The 21038-nt window shown below is 31.8% G+C and overlaps 2 protein-coding genes across 2 annotated transcripts; both read left to right on the top strand.

The window, feature by feature from the left end:
- The first annotated feature begins 191 nt into the window (after positions 1 to 191).
- LOC125052040 lies at positions 192 to 2722 on the top strand. Its single transcript, XM_047652688.1, has 4 exons — positions 192 to 1063; positions 1427 to 1504; positions 2076 to 2205; positions 2550 to 2722. Exons 1-4 carry the CDS (start codon positions 401 to 403, stop codon positions 2720 to 2722), a joined length of 1044 nt encoding a protein of 347 aa, XP_047508644.1. The 5' UTR covers positions 192 to 400.
- Positions 2723 to 5562: 2840 nt separating this feature from the next.
- LOC125051990 lies at positions 5563 to 20677 on the top strand. Its single transcript, XM_047652634.1, has 5 exons — positions 5563 to 6027; positions 6120 to 6197; positions 18799 to 19278; positions 19370 to 19447; positions 20657 to 20677. Exons 1-5 carry the CDS (start codon positions 5563 to 5565, stop codon positions 20675 to 20677), a joined length of 1122 nt encoding a protein of 373 aa, XP_047508590.1.
- The last annotated feature ends 361 nt before the right edge of the window (positions 20678 to 21038 follow it).

Genomic DNA, 21038 nt, shown 5'->3' with positions numbered 1-21038 from the left:
ATGAGACATGGCAAAATTTCCGTTTTCAGAACGATCTTATTGGTGGGTAAAGGTAAGGGTGTCATGTCATTCATTCTGTGTGTAGATTCCGATAAACTATAATGTAACCGCCAAATCCAGCCTGTGTAGTGACTTAGAAAATTGGCTTTTGAACTTTAGAAACACCTTATATTAAAAGTGTAATTGTCATAAAAACTTTATTACAGGAATATATTTATGAATTAATCATTAAAATGATTTTACTGATTACAAAAATAATATTAAAAGTGCACGTAATTGAATGGAGACATATATAGCACATAATTGGTAAGTGTTTTATACAAATCAATAGCTATCCATATCCAGAAAGCTTGTTCAGTTGAGTGTTTTGACGGTGGAGGTTGTATTAACTGAATTTAAAATGCCTCAAACCTTACCTTCACTTATGTGGATTGTTCTTATTTCACAGAATTTCTGTGGATATTATACGATCATCTGTAAACGGCACATTTTTAATATATTTGCTCGTGTTCTTTGCATTATTTTTATACTTATTACAGTTTATAAAACGATTACTCGGTTAAACATAGAAAAAAGTACGTATGATGCCTATGGTGTATTATGTCACTTATTATATTTTCTTATTGGTGCATTAATGGCCTTTATTGATGGGAATGTATTTTGTCGTTTTCACTCAAATGTATACTCGATTATGTCGGACTCTTCGTTGAAAATTGGCTACCGCTCTGTTTTGCGTACGATAACAGTTTTCACGGTTATATTTTTAATGGAATTCTATATTGTTTGGAATTATTTAGCTGAACTGGTTGAAACTGATTTGCTTTTAATATTTCTGTTTATTTCGAAAATATTTGGTTATTTCACCACTGGTATCAGTCGATGTATAATTTTTGAATGGAACTGCTTCTGTGTTAAGAAATTGAGAATGTCCTTTGACCAACTTGTTAATAAATCAAATGCAACAATACTGGAACCTAATCAAAAAGTACTATTAGATGTAGTGACAAAATATACAAAATTATTAAAAAATATTAATTCAGTGGGAGTTCCGCTGAAGATAACGGTAATATTTTTTTGCATTTTTATTGTATAAGCAAGTTTTTTTCATGCTGTACTGATAGGGGGCTTGTCCTTACGTTAACATGTTGGGTGTGGCAGAGAAATAATGAAAGTAGAAAAAATACCGTTGATATAAGAGAGCTAAGAAGTATTTGTTGTAACAATGCGTACAAAAAAAAGAAAATAGTTTATTAATAATAATGTCATCGTTCATATTGACTATTGTACGACTCTAAGTTGCGTTAAATTGAACCAAGAGGTCGTGTAACCGTATAAGTATCAGAATACAATGAAATCAATTTTTGTCCATCAGATCATTGCACAAAACATATTTGTGTAGTATAAATATTAAGTATTATATTTACAGGTACTGAGGGATTGTTTATTCACATTTTTTTACGTGATATACGCTTCTTTTGGAATAGTATATTCACCAGAAAATGCTGTAAGTATGTGAATTTATTACTTTATATATCAACTTGCATAGTTATATACCGAAAACACCATTTTTATAGAACAGGCAGTAGGCTCACCTGATGTTTAGTGATACCGTCGCCCATGGACACTCCTTGCCAGAGAGCTCGCGACGGCGTTTTAAGAATTGGAACGCTCTTTTTTTGAAGAACCCTAAGTCGAATTGGTTCGAAAATACTTCAGACTGCAGCTGGTTCCGCATAGTTGTGGTGAGCGGCAAAAACTGCCTTAAAGAACGCTTAGTTGTGGAACGACGGATATCGAGGTGATACGAAAAACACCTGTAGTAAAAGGGGCAAAAAGCAGCCGAGTAGTTTTAAAGTTTATACAAAGCAAGTAATTATTATGTAGATTAAAAGTTTTGTTTGTTTTTCCTTTTAATTTGCCTAACTAAAAACTATAACTGACCTCATAAAGTTGTATCGTTTACTTATTCAATAGCACTCCTCATTTCTGAAGGTCGTGTTAATGGCGCCGCACTACTTCCTCCACTCTCCCCTGTTTATGGCAAATTGTTTACATTTTAACTTAATTATTTTCAGATAAACATTGTTATAAAGGTGTCTATATACATGTTAACGTTGTTTTTACCGTGTGTATTTATGGAGCTCGCAAAAATTGAAGTAGATAAAATAAGACTTATATATGTAGAGATATCGGCCCATAGTTCAGGTAAGATTTTTTTTTTTTACTTTTTACTTTACGTCACGTGTATGTAGAACATTACAGAATTGTATGCTTAACATTGATAAACAAACTTACCAAATTAAAAAGATCATACAATTCTCTCAAGGTCTAAAATCTTTGTAACATTGGTCGAAATTAAACGATAGGCCTTTATTATGAATTTGTCAAATGCATGATGAAATTTGAAGATAACCCTGAAATAAATCTAGTGTCTCAAAATTAACTAACCTCCCCATTTCCAAATATATTTCATGACATATAGAAGGTTAGGCAACACCTCAATGCCTCTATAAATCTTAATGTTGCAACCCTATATGAATTCATTTCAGATGAAGAAATTCGCAGAAAGGCAGAGGACGCATTAATGTTGCTAGAGATAGTTCCATTCGAGTTCACGGTGTGGCGATTCATATCTGTGAATATTTCACTGCCATTTCAATTCTTTGCACTGTTAACTACCTACGTCATCGTGACTATGCAATTTCTGCATGTGTTTGGATAATATTTAATTCTTAACTATTTTTAAATTAAGAATGAATTTTTGGAAACCCTAGTATTATCATAAGTATTGTCTTTAATCAAAAGATTATATGTGTTACAGTGTGTATTGCATCAAATAAAGTGAATAAATATTGATTTTATTGTTATTTAAAGTTTGCTGTAGCATGCTTTAGCGCTCTAGATTCGCTAATAAGTAATGTTTCCAATAAGTGGCTCAGATTTTAAGTCAAGGAAATATTAAATATAATTATTATTATTAGTTGAATAATAAGTATGATAGCATCCTAGCTAATGTTATAATTGAAATTAACATCACGCTAAATAGTACGGGAGGTAGCAACGTTTGAAAAAAAAGAATTTTAGGTCAGCTGATTTTGTGATATGTCTTCCTTCTTGCACTTCCGGTTAGAGTCTGGGCAATCTGGCTAGCGGTAGCGGTTGCGTTCATTAGTGCGCATCCTATCTGTCCAGGTAAAAATCCTGGATTTTAAAAGCATTTTAAGAAGCGTAATTTTTAATTTTTCGTTTTTAAATACGTCTACCTGACATACTTTTTTTATTGCCAGACATTTTTCACGTTGCTAACTATGTGCCAGACGCGATTTTAAGTTTTATTTTTATAAAAATTTCAAAGCATTTTAGAATGTCTGTAATTTTAATATTATGTTATTTAAATATAAGGAAAACTGAAAATGAATTTGCCAGACATTAATTCGGTTGTTAAGTCTTGAATTAAAATGATAAAGTTTTGCAGTATGATGAAGCATTGCATTTTAAGAAGCGTAATTTTTGATTTTTCCTTTTTAAATACGTCTACCTGACATACTTTTTTTATTGCCAGACATTTTTCACGTTGCTAACTATGTGCCAGACGCGATTTTTAGTTTTATTTTTATAAAAATTTCAAAGCAGTTTAGAATGTCTGTAATTTTAATATTATGTTATTTAAATATAAGAAAAACTGAAAATGAATTTGCCAGACATTAATTCGATTGTTAAGTCTTGAATTAAAATGATAAAGTATTGCAGTATGATGAAGCATTGCATTTTAAGAAGCGTATTTTTTGATTTTTCCTTTTTAAATACGTCTACCTGACATACTTTTTTTATTGCCAGACATTTTTCCCATTGTTAACTATGTGCCAGACGCGATTTTAAGTTTTTTTTTTATAAAAATTTCAAAGCAGTTTAGAATGTCTGTAATTTTAATATTATGTTATTTAAATATAATAAAAACTGAAAATGAATTTGTCAGACATTAATTCGATTGCTAAGCCTTGAATTAAAATGTACTAAAAGGACAAACAATCATTTTCGTTGATTTACTTCCGCAAACAAAATGTTTAATAACTAAGTAAGTTAATACCTTAACACTTTGAAAATAATATTGAATGATATGAGAGAGCAGTGGCAACAGTATAAACTTTTATTAAGTTGTATTTAAATTTCTGTTGGAAAAAATAACATAAACCAACCTTCCCATCTCCAGTTATTACTTAATAAAATAATAATAATAAGCCTATTTATTTCTTGCTTTACAATAGTTGGTAGTTGCTATATTACAGTACGGAACCCCGGTTTGGGTAAAGGCCTCCTCCAAAGATTCCCATTTTTGTCGGTCTTGTGCTATGGAGTGCCAGTTTATGCCAGCTGATCTTTTCAGAACATCTTCCTAGCGGGTCTAAGGGTCTCCCCTTCCGCCTTTTGCCTGGTGTTTCATTCCATTGGGTAATTCGTTTGGTCCACTTTCTGTTAAAGTTAAAGCGTTTGTAACTTTAGTGACGGCTCTTATCTTTGTGTGTCTTATTTTGTCCATTTTCTTTATGTTTCTACACCTCTTTGACATGTACATTGATTTTATTCATGGCTTTTGTAGAGAATTTCCAGGTCTGGCTTCCATAAGTTTAGCTGGGTAGTAGACATGAGTTCATAGCTTTAGCTTTGAGAGTTATTGATAAGTTACACTTAAATATTTATTTTAGGCTCCAATATTACTTAATTATGTGGTATTGACATTGAAGATAGTGGTGGAATATTATTTGAATTATATAGGGCTTTTTTTGTTATTAGATAGATCAACAAGTTTTATCGGTCCAGAATAATCTTTAGTGGCTGGTTCAACAAAGTGGTTGTGTTTGACCAAACGTGTCTTAAAAAGCGCCTCATCGTGGCACACTTGTCGTCGAAGTACTACTAAAATATCATATTTTTTCTCGCCGTCTACGATGAAATAAAGTTTCAAGTATCAAGTTCTTCGGAACTAGATTATAAAACGACAGGGCGCTTACTTGTCTATTGCTGACCTACACCATTTTCTAGAAGTTTATTTTCTATTTTGTTTCGGTTCGTAAATACCTCTATTCTACAAATTAATAAATCTAATCTACCATTTTCAATAAATATTCTTATTTATTCAAATTTTACTACACATCAAATTTTTGAACATTAATTACAAATAAATGAAAATGTGCATCAATTTACTTAATGTGATTAAAAATGCATAGATCAATCGGAATATTGGTTGACGTTTCATGATAGATGGAGATAGTGCCTTACACCATTCATTAAATTCTAAAAAGATTATTGCAGTGGGAAACATTCACGGTGAAAGTTGTATTAAAATTTCTGTTAAAGAAAATGTCGCACCCAACTCTCTTGTCCCCTCTTATATGGACTTTCCTTATTGGAGGGTATTTTTGTGGATATTATATAAATTTTTTTCAACGACGTCTATTGAATATTTTTGCACGCTTTTTCTATATTATCTTAATTTTTTGCTCATGTTTTGCTACTTATATTTTTTACCATGAAGAGGATAGTTTATATTATAGACACATTATAATGTATCACGGATGCTATTTTCTCATAGACGCATCATTATCTTTTATTGATGGGAATTTATTTTTTCGTTTTCATACGAATTTAGTTTCAACTATGTCAAGCTTTTCAATCAAAACCGGATACCGAATCATTTTACGTTCAATAACTGTCTTCGTTTTTATGTTTTTTATGAAGTGCTATATAATTTGGCAAATCGTTGACTTGGATAGCCCGTACAAACATTTTATATTGTTTGGTTTTTTAACGAAACGAATAGGCCTTTTTTCCAATGGCATGATTAGATCTATTATTTTTGAATGGGCCCTATTTTCTACTAAAACTTTGAGAATATCATTTGAGAAATTGGTTTTTAAATCTAACCAAACAGTATCAAATCTTGAACCGAAGGATATACTACGAGTGGTAGTCACGTACGCTAAATTATTAGAGAACATTAATTCTGTGGGATTGACATTAAAGATAATGGTAATAATATTATTTCTTTCATTTTGAAAAAAATTACAGGTGGAAAAGGGAAACAAAAGATCAGGCTAATACATTGTATCTTATCTTTACAGATGCTCAAAGATTGCATTTTTACATTTTACTACGTCATATTAGTTGCAGTTGGATTAGTATTTGCACCGGATTTTTCTGTAAGTATGAATTTTAAGATAGCCTTTAGTTTAGATACCATCTTTTTCTCAAAACAGTTCAGGTAATTTTCGATCTACCTATTATTTCGTTGTGGATAAAACTAGAAGCCCTAATTCAGTAACTAAAGGCTATTGTATGAAAACATTATTAATTTCATTCAATATTACCCAGTAATAACTAGTCAAAGTTTCTTAATTTTGTCTCTCACTCACCCATTCACTGACTGACCGATTATCAAAACTCTAAGGCACTTCTAGCAGACATATAAACTTCAAGTTTAGAAGACAATTATTGTTTCGGGTATAAATTAAGGAAAAACGTAAAAGTAAAATATAAGTCGGGTAATTTATTTAAATAACACTTTTTTACGGTAGAAGAAGAGATTGCGAGACTAAGTTTTTCCACAAGTTTTTGATGGCACAACTTACTTTACCTTAGCTAATAGGGGTCGTTCAAGTATTACGTAAGTACTATAAGGGGTCGGGGGTCTTTGATTTTCTTATTTGGTGATTACGTCAACAGTAATTATTTACGTTTTTACACATATTACCCACACATTGTCTATGCTTGCTTTATTCTACCGCATAAAATGCATTTTCGAGGATTCCTACAAAAAATTAATGCGTTTATGTACCATTATTTTGAAGAGCTTTACTTACTTTTGCTGAAAAGTGGAAGTGGGTGGGGCATTGCAGTAAATCTGATTACATAATACTTGAACGGCCCCATAGCTTAGAATACCCTTTTCTGTGCAATATCGCTAAACATATTATCAAGAAATTTAAAACGTATGTTCTCTTCTTGTATTTGCAATAAGACTTTACTTAATACATTTTATTTATAATATTTCAAGGTTAACCCATATATGGCTACTGAGACAATATTTCAATTTGTGAAATTCGTATTACCTTGTGTCTTAATGGAGCTGACAAAGAGTGAAGTGGAGAAGATAAGAATGATTTTAGTAGAGATAACTGCACTAAGTTCAGGTAAACTAGGATTGGTTAAAATAATAATAAGAAAAAATTGAATTATCTCCTTTATCAGAAGTATGATGTATGATTGATTATTTTAATAATACAGATATATTATAGAGTCTATATGATGCCAATACACTAGTTGTTACAGGGATTTCTTGAAAATGAAAAATGGATTTGTGTGAAAGTAAATATATTTGTTTAATTATAATTTTAGATAGCAAAATCAGCGCTATAGCAGAAGACGCATTAAAGTTCCTAGAGATAGTTCCGTTCGAGTTTACGCTGTGGCGCTTCGCATCTGTCAATATTCGTTTGCCACTTCAATTCTTGGCCCTTATGACTAATTACGTCATTGTCTCTATACAATTTATGCATGTGTTTGGATAATTTTCAATGCTAGCTTTTTAATAACAAACCTAACGCTTAAGCTTTTCATATGTTAAATCTTAGAATTATTAATTAAATATGTAATTGAAAAACTAATGTTTACAACCTTAAATTTTTTATTGTTAAATGGAAATTTAATAAATTCCAACATTTGTAGTTTTTAGATGGAAATATATACAAATGACAAACTATTTGTTTCTCGGTTCCCTATTTATAAAAAAATTACAAAGTTATACAAGAATTATATTCAATAATTAGTATTCATAATTTACTTACTTATTTTAATTGTGTACCTATAGATATGTATAACACTGCACTTGGGGAATCTAAAGAAACCATTCTAGAGTGGACGTGTTAAGTGAATTGCTGAAGATTCTTTATCTGTGACAAATGATTTGTGCTTTTTTGTCTATAACTTAGTACTTTGACGCTTATGGATTGCACAGTTTATTTTAAATACCTAAGCGTCGCTAAAGTGTTTGACATCTTAACTGTATACTGAATAGAATCTTTATCTCTTATGTAAAAATATTCAGCTCATAGACATCCAAGATGGTTGTACTATACTTGTGCATCACGACAGTACGACCAACTTGAAATTCTATGTATTAAGTGGCTTAAATAGTTAAAACAATGCAGCTTTTTTTGGGTCTTTGCCACCAGCATACAACTTCTTCTTAATTGATGTTAATTATAAGCTCTTATTAATAACAATTAAAGTAAGTTGGCAGTTCACTTAAATCAATGTATTTTCATTTTATTCTTCCCTTTAACCACCGCAGCATACATACTACAAACATTATTCCTGTTGCAATTGTTAGTCATCAACCAGTATTTTCATATTGAGCGAGTACTGATCATCGTTACGTTAGTCTATGAACTAAGTTATAAGACAAAACATTGGAAAGGTTTCAAAGATTGAAGTGAAAACTTCTTTAGCGGCGGTGTACAACGTGTTTTTTGGAATGGGTGAAAAATGTTGTACTCGCGTCAGGGCAAATTCGTAAGACGGATGTTTTTTTAAAGGATTATGAATCGTGCTATATAGTTACGGTTTTAATTCATTTGTCTCTTTCCTCAAATACATCGATGCATGTGGAATTGGACCTTAAGTCAATATATCAAGGTTAAATTTTGCGAAACGTCTAAAGCTTTATTATTAACGATTTGGTCAGACTGACGCGAAAAAAAAGGCAACTTAAAAAATAGTAAATTTTCCTAGTTGAATTTTTTAATATTAATTTTAATTATTTTGTGTAGGTTTCGTAAGACGGATGGAGAGTAGACAGCTGGCGCGGCGTATTTAATGTAATATAAATTGTCATGTTTGTGTACGATAGCGCAATAAATAAATATTGTATTCTACCACATAAATGATAGTACTTTTATACTGATACTTAAAGCAATTCGTGCAAAATTATTCCCTAACCATCCCAAAATATCAAAAATGCACAACGTTAATATTCAAGTTTTCACTTCTGCCGGCACTCCCTGAGTGCAACCCGTCGTTTTTGTCATGTAAAACTATGTCAATCTTAATTTTTCCTTAAGCTACCTAACTGTTCAAAGAGCACATGATATTTGCGATTGGTTCATACTTTAGATGTACATATGTATGTTCACATTTCGGTTACATTGAAGGGCATCCTTTACGAAATAGAAAATAAAAATGATTTCATCACAATACGAGGCCTCACTTAAAAAAAATGAGATTTTTATGAAAATGCATAGGTTCAGGATTCTTTTTAAGTTATTTAATGATTGAAAGATAGAAAACCAGGGTTAGAAAATCCTCTAACAAATATCCTCGCTATTTTAATATGCAGGGCTGTGGGTCAATGGATTATTTATTGTTGTCATGTTCACAATGAACACTTACACGTACGATAAAGGAAGGCATAGTGTTGTGGGGAAATTTTTTTCTATCTATTAACTCCCTAAAAATCAGACTACGAGTGTCAGGCACACAGGGCTGACCACATACTTGACTTACATTATAGAAATAGACGCAGAAATCTAACTGCCCCATTGGAGTAAAAAGGGAGATAGTTCCATTCGAGTTCACGGTGTGGCGATTTATATCTGTGAATATTTCACTGCCATTTCAATTCTTTGCATTGTTAACTACCTACGTCATCGTGACTATGCAATTTCTGCATGTGTTTGGATAATATTTAATTCTTAACTATTTTTAAATTAAGAATAAATTTTTAGAAACCCTAGTATCATCATAAGTAATGTCTTTAATCAAAAGATTACATGTGTTACAGTGTGTATTGCATTGAATAAAGTGAATAAATATTGATTTTATTGTTATTTTAAGTTTGCTGTAGCATGCTTTAGGGCTCTAGATTCGCAAATAAGTAATGTTTCCAATAATTGGCTCAGATTTTAAGTCAAGGAAATATTAAATATAACTATTATTATTAGTTGAACAATAAGTATGATAGCATCCTAGCTAATGTTATAATTGAAATTAACATCACGCTAAAGGACAAACAATCATTTTCGTTGATTTACATCCGCAAACAATATGTTTAATAACAAAGTAAGTTAATACCTTAACACTTTGAAAATAATATTGAATGATATGAGAGAGCAGTGGCAACAGTATAAACTTTTATTAAGTTGTATTTAAATTTCTGTTGGAAAAAAATGTCATCAACCAACCTTCCCATCTCCAGTTATATAATTAACTATCTTCATTGGAATGTATTTTTTGGATATTACTTAATAAAATAATAATAAGTCTATTTATTTCCTGCTTTACAATAGTTGGTAGTTGCTATATTACAGTACTGAACCCCGGTTTGGTTAAAGGCCTCCTCCAAAGATTCCCATTTTTGTCGGTCTTGTGCTATTGAGTGCCAGTTTATGCCAGCTGATCTTTTCAGAACATCTTCCTAGCGGTCTAAGGGTCTCCCCTTCAGCCTCTTACCTGGTGTTTCTTTACACTGGGTAACTCGTTTGGTCCACTTTCTGTTAAAGTTAAAGCGTTTGTAACTTTAGTGACGGCTCTTATCTTTGTGTGTCTTATTTTGTCCATTTTCTTTATGTTTCTACACCTCTTTGACATGTACATTGATTTTATTCATGGCTTGTGTAGAGAATTTCCAGGTCTGGCTTCCATAAGTTAAGCTGGGTAGTAGACATGAGTTCATAGCTTTCGCTTTGAGAGTTATTGATAAGTTACTCTTAAATATTTATTTTAGGCTCCAATATTACTTAATTATGTGGTATTGACATTGAAGATAGTGGTGGAATATTATTTAAATTATATAGGGCTTTATTTGTTATTAGATAGATCAACAAGTTTTATCGGTCTAGAATAATCTTTAGTAGCTGGTTCAACAAAGTGGTTGTGTATGACCAAACGTGTCTTAAAAAGCGCCTCATCGTGGTACACTTGTTGTCGAAGTACTACTAAAATGTCATATTTTTTCTCGCCGTCTACGATGCAATAAAGTTTCAAGTATCAAGTTCTTCGGAACTAGATTACATTATTCAGAGGTAGTCTTACTAACTTTAGGTACTTCTTAACGCAACGCTAAACGATTAAGCTGATCAAAAAAGGTTTTTGGTATTCCTCGTCCCGCTTACTGCTTACACATCGGCCTGTGGGCATATACTTTGCTAGATATTTATGAGTAAGAAAGTTTCTAATGGGACACGAGGGAAACGAGTCTCTTTTAATAAAGTGAATGCAAAATCTAAAACGACAGGGCGCTTACATGTCTGTTGCTGACCTACACCATTTTCTAGAAGTTTATTTTCTATTTTGTTTCGGTTCGTAAATACTTCTATTCTAAAAATTTACAAATCTAATCTACCATTTTCAATAAATATTTCGTATTTATTCCAATTTTACTGCACATCAAATTTTTGAACATTAATTACAAATAAATGAAAATGTGCAATTTACTTAATGTGATTAAAAATGTATAGATCAATCGGAATATTGGTTGACGTTTCATGATGGATGGAGATAGTGCCTTACACCATTCATTAAATTCTAAAAAGATTATTGCAGTGGGAAACATTCACGGTGAAAGTTGTATTAAAATTTCTGTTAAAGAAAATGTCTCACCCAACTCTCTTGTCCCCTCTTATATGGACTTTCCTTATTGGAGGGTATTTTTGTGGATATTATATAAATTTTTTTCAACGACGTCTGTTGAATATTTTTGCACGATTTTTCTACATTATCTTATTTTTTTCCACATTTATTTCTACTTATATTTTTTACAATGAAGAGGATAGTTCATATTATAGACACATTATAATGTATCACGGATGCTATTTTCTCATAGACGCATCATTATCTTTTATTGATGGGAATTTATTTTTTCGTTTTCATACGAATTTAGTTTCAACTATGACAAGTTTTTCAATCAAAACCGGATATCGAATCATTTTACGATCAGTAATTGTCTTCGTTTTTATGTTTTTTATGAAGTGCTATATAATATGGGGAATAATGGAGGTTGACTTAAATAGCCCGTACATACATTTTATATTGTTTGGTTTATTAACGAAACGAATTGGCCTTTTTTTCAATGGCATGATTAGATCTATTATTTTTGAATGGGCCCTATTTTCTACTAAAACTTTGAGAATATCATTTGAGAAATTGGTTTTTAAATCTAACGAAATAATATCAAATCTTGAACCGAAGGATATACTACGAGTGGTAGTCACGTACGCTAAATTATTAGAGAACATTAATTCTGTTGGATTGACATTAAAGATAATGGTAATAATATTATTTCTTTCAATTTGGGAAATTTACAGTTGGAAAAGGGAAACAAAAGATCAGGCTAATATCATATCTTTACAGATGCTCAAAGATTGCATTTTTATATTTTACTACGTCATATTAGTTGCAGTTGGATTAGTATTTGCACCGGATTTTTCTGTAAGTATGAATTTTAAGATAGCCTTTAGTTTAGATACCATCCTTTTCTCAAAACAGTTCAGGTAATTTTCGATCTACCTATTATTTCGTTGTGGATAAAACTAGAAGCCCTAATTCAGTAACTAAAGGCTATTGTATGAAAACATTATTAATTTCATTCAAAATGACCCAGTAATAACTAGTCAAAGTTTCTTAATTTTGTCTCTCCCTCACCCATTCACTGACTGACCGATCATCAAAACTCTAAGGCACTTCTAGCAGACATAGAAACTTCAAGTGTAACTAAAAAGGGAAAAATAATTCCTAATTTAGGCTGAAAATGGTAATGAACATTTACACAATTCATTACCATTTGATGTAATTTAAAAGCGTGTTTTTTAGTTTTTTTTAACTATTATTTATTTACTCATATAACCCACACATTGTCTATGCTTGAAAATGAAATGCATTTTCGAGGATTCCTACAAAAAATTAATACGTGTACGTACTATTATTTTGGAGAGCTTAGCTTTCTTTTGCTGAAAAGAGGAGATGGGGGGCTTTAAATCAGCTTACGTAATACTTGAACGGCCCCATAGCTTAGAATACCCTTTACTGTGCGATATCGTTAAACATATTATCAAGAAATACAAGACGTCTGTTCTCTTCTTGAATTTGCAATAAGACTTAACTTAATACATTTTATTTATAATATTTTAAGGTTAACCCACATTTGGCTACTGAGATAATATTTCAATTTGTGAAATTCGTATTACCTTGTGTCTTAATGGAGCTGACAAAGAGTGAAGTGGAGAAGATAAGAATCATTTTTCTAGAGATAACTGCACTAAGTTCAGGTAAACTAGGATTGGTTAAAATAATAATAGTAAGAAGTAGAATTATCTCCTTTACCAGAAGTATTGTGTATGTTTCTTTTAATAATACAGATATTATATAGAATCTAGATGCCAATACACTAGTTGTTACAGGGATTTCTTGAAAATGAAAAATGTATTTGTGTGAAAGTAATGTATTTTTTAAATTATAATTTTAGATAGCAAAATCAGCGCTATAGCAGAAGACGCATTAAAGTTCCTAGAGATAGTTCCGTTCGAGTTTACGCTGTGGCGCTTCGCATCTGTCAATATTCGTTTGCAACTTCAATTCTTGGCCCTTATGACTACTTACGTCATTGTCTCTATACAATTTATGCATGTGTTTGGATAATTTTCAATGCTAGCTTTTTAATAACAAACCTAACGCTTAAGCTTTTCATATGTTAAATCTTAGAATTATTAATTAAATAAGTGATTGAAAAACTAATGATTACAACCTTAAATTTTTTATTGTTAAATGGAAATTTAATAAATTCCAACATTTGTAGTTTTTAGATGGAAATATATACAAATGACAAACTATTTGTTTCTCGGTTCCCTATTTATAAAAAAATTACAAAGTTGTATAAGAATTATATTCAATAATTAGTATTCATAATTTACTTACTTATTTTAATTGTGTACCTATAGATATGTATAACACTGCAATTGGGAAATCTAAAGAAACCATTCTAGAGTGGACGTGTTAAGTGAATTCCTGAAGATTCTTTATCATAACTTAGCACTTTGACGCTCATGGATTGCACAGTTTATTTTAAATACCTAAGCGTCGCTAAAGTGTTTGACATCTTAACTGTATACTGAATAGAATCTTTATCTCTTATGTAAAAATATTCAGCTCATAGACATCCAAGATGGTTGTACTATACTCGTGCATCACGACAGTACGACCAACTTGAAATTCTATGTATTAAGTGGCATAAATAGTTAAAACAATTATTATTATTGTTAGCAGCTATTTTTGGGTCTTTGCCACCAGCATCCAACTTATTCTTAATTGATGTTAATTATAAGCTCTTATTAATAACAATTAAATTAAGTTGACAGTTCGCTTAAATCAATGTATTTTCATTTTATTCTTCCCTTTAACCACCGCAGCACACATACTACAAACATTATTTCTGTTGCAATTGTTAGTCATCAACCAGTATTTTCATATTGACCATGTACTGATCATCTTGTACGAGTAAGTCTATGAACTATGTTATAAGATAAAACATGGGAAAGGTTTCATAGATTGAAACTTATTAAAAATTAATTAATTGATTTGAATTGATTTTTTCATGTAACATTCTTTAAATTTTTCCTTAGGCTACCTAACTGTTCAAAAGCACATAATATTTGCGATTGGTTCATACTTTAGATGTACATATTATGTATAGGGTTTTTCAACAAGAACTTTGTTTTCTAAAACAAAATAAAACAAAGAATTTAGAGGAAAATGAATAAAATTTTTATTGTGTTACAAAGAGAAAAGTTTGGCAATTATGAATGAAAAATGATATCTGGCAAATGTCCACCACGACCACGCTGACAGATGTTGATTCTTTCATCAAAATTTTTAATCACTTTTTGGCAAAATGGAGGGTCTATTTCGTTAATGACATCACGGATTTTGAGTTTTAAGGCTGCAATCGATTCGATTGGCTCCGTATAGACTCTGTCTTTAACATAGCCCCACAAAAAATAATCCAGTGGTGTTAAATCACACGATCTGGCTGGCCACTTAACAGCTGAATTTCGCGAAATTATGCGCTCGGGAAATTTGGTTTGCAATAAATTGATCGTTTCATTGGCTGTGTGACATGTGGCACCGTCCTGTTGAAACCACATTTCAGTGATATCCATGTCATCAATAATAGGCCAAAATTTAGTGGTTAACATCTCGCGATACCGTGATCCATTGACTGTTACCGCATTTCCAGCCTCATCTTCGAAAAAAAACGGCCCAATCTCGCCTCCAGACCACATAGTGCACCACACAGTAACACGTTGAGTATGCAAAGCCTTCTCAATAATTGCTTTAGGATTTTCAGAAGCCCAAATGCGACAATTTTGCTTGTTGACGTACCCTGACAAATGAAAATGGGCTTCGTCTGAAAAAATCATTTTTTCAGAAAAACCAGCAGGTTGTTCCTGAATGAACTGAGCGAATCTGCGGCGATTTGAATGGTCGATCAGCTTTAATTCCTGCACCAGTTGAATCTTGTAAGGCTTCAAAGCCAAATCCTTTCGCAAAATTCGCCATGTTGTGCTTTTGGATAACCCCAATTGTTGAGAACGTCGTGAAATTGACAAATTTTGATCTTCTTCAACACTGTGGCTCACGGCGGCGATGTTTTCTGTTGAACGACCCGGTCGAACACGTGTTGGTGTTGGCACATTTTGTACCGAGCCTGTCGACTCAAATTTCGCGACCAAATTCTTAACAGCGGTCTCAGAAGGACGATTATGCTGGCCGAAAATATCACGAATTTTACGAAATGTAACTTTAACAGAACCACCATTTTTATAGTGGATTTGAATTATTTTAATGCGATTTTCGAGCGAAATTGAATTCATTGTAATAATTGCCAAAGCACCTGCTACGAATACCGCCAAAAACTAAATGTCAAAACTATCACGTTCTCGGTGTTGCCACAATTGAAAAACAAACTTCTTGTTGAAATACCCTTTATGTTCACATTTCGGTTACATTGAAGGGCATCCTTTACGAAATAGAAAATAAAAATGATTTCATCACAATACGAGGCCTCACTTTAAGTGTTCAATTCTGTTGAAAGGGCGAGATAGCATAGATATGGAATTTTCATGAATAACTGAACATGTCAAAGGGCACAACTTTATCTTAAATCTACGGTTCGCTCTATGCTACTTGTGGAAGATGTGACATCAATTGAATCTATGTGAGTTATAAAGTCAGTAATATTATTTTATGTCGTTTTCCAAGGCCTTTACCCATAAGTATCTTTTATCTAACAGTCGAAGTACCATAGTCACCTGGGCGTTTATAAACACGTAAAAGTGTGGACGTTAGAAAACTGAGGTATTTGATGACCAAAGTGCGTAAGTTTTCACTATTAAGTTTTAATGCCAAAAAATGAGATTTTTATGACAATGCATAGGTTCAGGATTCTTTTTAAGTTATTTAATGATTGAAAGGTAGAAAACCAGGGTTAGAAAATCCACTTTCAAATATCCTCGCTTTTTTAATATGCAGGGCTGTGGGTCAATGGATTATTTATTGTTGTTATGTTCACAATGAACACTTACACGTACGATAAAGGAAGGCATAGTGTGGTAAAATTGTTATCTATCTATTGACTCCCTAAAAATCAGACTACGAATGTCAGGCACACAGGGCTGACCACATTCTTGACTTACATTATAGAAGTAGATGCAGAAATCTAACTGCCCCATGCCCCGTGCCCCATTGGAGTAAAAAGGGAGATAGTTCCATTCGAGTTCACGGTGTGGCGATTCATATCTGTGAATATTTCACTGCCATTTCAATTCTTTGCACTGTTAACTACCTACGTCATCGTGACTATGCAATTTCTGCATGTGTTTGGATAATATTTAATTCTTAACTATTTTTAAATTAAGAATAAATTTTTAGAAACCCTAGTATCATCATAAGTATTGTCTTTAATCAAAAGATTATATATGTGTTACAGTGTTTATTGCATTAAATAAAGTGAATAAATATTGATTTTATTGTTATTTTTAGTTTGCTGTAGCATGCTTTAGGGCTCTAGATTCGCTAATAAGTAATGTTTCCAATAATTGGCTCAGATTTTAAGTCAAGGAAATATTAAATATAACTATTATTATTAGTTGAACAATAAGTATGATAGCATCCTAGCTAATGTTATAATTGCAATTAACATCACGCTAAAGGACAAACAATCATTTTCGTTGATTTACTTCCGCAAACCATATGTTTAATAACTAAGTAAGTTAATACCTTAACACTTTGAAAATAATATTGAATGATATAAGAGAGCAGTGGCAACAGTATAAACTTTTATTAAGTTGTATTTAAATTTCTGTTGGAAAAAAATGTCATCTACCAACCTTCCCATCTCCAGTTATATAATTAACTATCTTCATTGGAATGTATTTTTTGGATATTACTTAATAAAATAATAATAATAATAAGCCTATTTATTTCCTGCTTTACAATAGTTGGTAGTTGCTATATTACAGTACTGAACCCCGGTTAGGTTAAAGGCCTCCTCAAAAGATGCCCATTTTTGTCGTTCTTGTGCTATTGAGTGCCAGTTTATGCCAGCTGATCTTTTCAGAACATCTTCCTAGCGGTCTAAGGATCTCCCCTTCCGCCTCTTGCCTGGTGTTTCTTTACACTGGGTAACTCGTTTGGTCCACTTTCTGTTAAAGTTAAAGCGTTTGCAACTTTAGTGACGGCTCTTATCTTTGTGTGTCTTATTTTGTCCATTTTCTTTATGTTTCTAAACCTCTTTGACATGTACATTGATTTTATTCATGGCTTTTGTAGAGAATTTCCAGGTCTGGCTTCCATAAGTTTAGCTGGGTAGTAGACATGAGTTCATAGCTTTAGCTTTGAGAGTTATTGATAAGTTACACTTAAATATTTCTTTTAGGCTCCAATATTACTTAATTATGTGGTATTGACATTGAAGATAGTGGTGGAATATTATTTAAATTATATAGGGCTTTTTTTGTTATTAGATAGATCAACAAGTTTTATCGGTCCAGAATAATCTTTAGTGGCTGGTTCAACAAAGTGGTTGTGTTTGACCAAACGTGTCTTAAAAAGCGCCTCATCGTGGTACACTTGTCTTCGAAGTACTACTAAAATATCATATATTTTCTCGCCGTCTACGATGAAATAAAGTTTCAAGTATCAAGTTCTTCGGAACTAGATTACATTATTCAGAGGTAGTCTTACTTACTTTAGGTACTTCTTAACGCAACGCTAAACGATTAAGCTGATCAAAGAAAGTTTTTGGTATTCCACGTCCTGCTTAGACATCGTCCTGTGGGCATATACTTTGCTAGATATTTATGAGTAAGAAAGTTTCTAATGGGGCACGAGGGAAACGAGTCTCTTTTAATAAACTGAATGCAAAACCTAAAACGACAGGGCGCTTACTTGTCTGTTGCTGACCTACACCATTTTATAGAAGTTTATTTTCTATTTTGTTTCGGTTCGTAAATACCTCTATTCTACAAATTAATAAATCTAATCTACCATTTTCAATAAATATTTCTTATTTATTCCAATTTTACTACACATCAAATTTTTGAACATTAATTACAAATAAATGAAAATGTGCATCAATTTAGGTACTTAATGTGATTAAAAATGCATAGATCAATCGGAATATTGGTTGACGTTTCACGATAGATGGAGATAGTGCCTTAAACCGTTCATTAAATTCTAAAAAGATTATTGCAGTGGGAAACATTCACGGTGAAAGTTGTATTAAAATTTCTGATAGACGCATCATTATCTTTTATTGATGGGAATTTATTTTTTCGTTTTCATACGAATTTAGTTTCAACTATGACAAGTTTTTCTATCAAAACCGGATATCGAATCATTTTACGTTCAATAACTGTCTTCGTTTTTATGTTTTTTATGAAGTGCTATATAATTTGGCAAATCGTTGACTTGGATAGCCCGTACAAACATTTTATATTGTTTGGTTTTTTAACGAAACGAATTGGCCTTTTTTTCAATGGCATGATTAGATCTATTATTTTTGAATGGGCCCTATTTTCTACTAAAACTTTGAGAATATCATTTGAGAAATTGGTTTTTAAATCTAACGAAACAATATCAAATCTTGAACCGAAGGATATACTACGAGTGATAGTCACGTACGCTAAATTATTAGAGAACATTAATTCCGTGGGATTGACATTAAAGATAATGGTAATAATATTATTTCTTTCAATTTGGGAAATTTACAGTTGGAAAAGGGAAACAAAAAATCAGGCTAATACATTATATCTTATCTTTACAGATGCTCAAAGATTGCATTTTTATATTTTACTACGTCATATTAGTTGCAGTTGGATTAGTATTTGCACCGGATTATTCAGTAAGTACTATGTATAAATTTTAAGATAGCCTTTAGTTCAGATACCATCCTTTTCTCAAAACAGTTCAGGTAATTTTCGATGTCCCTATAAATTCGTTGTGGATAAAACTAGAAGCCTTAATTCAGTAACTAAAGGCTATTGTATGTACACATTTCTAATTTCATTCAATTTGAACCAGTAGTCTAACCATTATAACAAGTCGAAGTTTCTTAATTTTGTTTCTCACTTACTCACACCACCCATTCACTGACTGACCGATCATCAAAACTCTAAGGCACTTGTAGCAGACATATAAACTTCAAGTGTAGAAGGCAATTAGTGTTTCGGGTATAAATTAAGGAAAAACGTAAAAGTAAAATATAAGTCGGGTAATTTATAAAAATAACACATTTTTACGGTAGAAGAACTGATTGCGAGACTAAGTTTTTTCACAAGTTTTGTTTTTGATGGCACGCACACCTTACCTTACCTTAGCTAATAGGGGTCGTTCAAGTATTATGTATGTACCGTAGGGGCTGGGCGGGTCTTTTATTTTCTTATTTGGTGATTACGTCAACAGTAATGATTTACTTTTTTATACATATTACCCGCACATTGTCTATGCTTGAAAATGAAATGCATTTTCGAGGATTCCTACAAAAAATTAATACGTTTATGTACCATTATTTTGGAGAGCTTTGCTAACTTTTGCTGAATAGTGGAAGTGGGTGGGGGATAGCAGTAAATCTGATTACGTAATACTTGAACGGCCCCATTGCTTAGAATACCCTTTACTGTGCAATATCGTTAAACGTATTATGAAGAAATTTAAAACGTATGTTCTCTTCTTGTATTTGCAATAAGACTTTACTTAATACATTTTATTTATAATATTTCAAGGTTAACCCACATTTGGCTACTGAGATAATATTTCAATTTGTGAAATTCGTATTACCTTGTGTCTTAATGGAGCTGACAAAGAGTGAAGTGGAGAAGATAAGAATCATTTTCGTAGAGATAACTGCACTAAGTTCAGGTAAACTAGGATGGGTTAAATAATAATAGTAAGAAGTAGAATTATCTCCTTTACCAGAAGTATTGTGTATGTTTCTTTTAATAATACAGATATTATATAGAATCTAGATGCCAATACACTAGTTGTTACAGGGATTTCTTGAAAATGAAAAATGTATTTGTGTGAAAGTATATTTGTTTAATTATAATTTTAGATAGCAAAATCAGCGCTATAGCAGAAGACGCATTAAAGTTCCTAGAGATAGTTCCGTTCGAGTTTACGCTGTGGCGCTTCGCATCTGTCAATATTCGTTTGCCACTTCAATTCTTGGCCCTTATGACTACTTACGTCATTGTCTCTATACAATTTATGCATGTGTTTGGATAATTTTCAATGCTAGCTTTTTAATAACAAACCTAACGCTTAAGCTTTTCATATGTTAAATCTTAGAATTATTAATTAAATAAGTGATTGAAAAACTAATGATTACAACCTTAAATTTTTTATTGTTAAATGGAAATTTAATAAATTCCAACATTTGTAGTTTTTAGATGGAAATATATACAAATGACAAACTATTTGTTTCTCGGTTCCCT

This window comes from Pieris napi, chromosome 8 (genome assembly GCF_905475465.1).
Source record: "Pieris napi chromosome 8, ilPieNapi1.2, whole genome shotgun sequence".
In the NCBI taxonomy this organism is placed as follows: Eukaryota; Metazoa; Arthropoda; class Insecta; order Lepidoptera; family Pieridae; genus Pieris; species Pieris napi.
The sequence above is the reverse complement of the archived record's forward strand: the minus strand, read 5'-3'. Positions and strand labels throughout refer to the sequence as shown.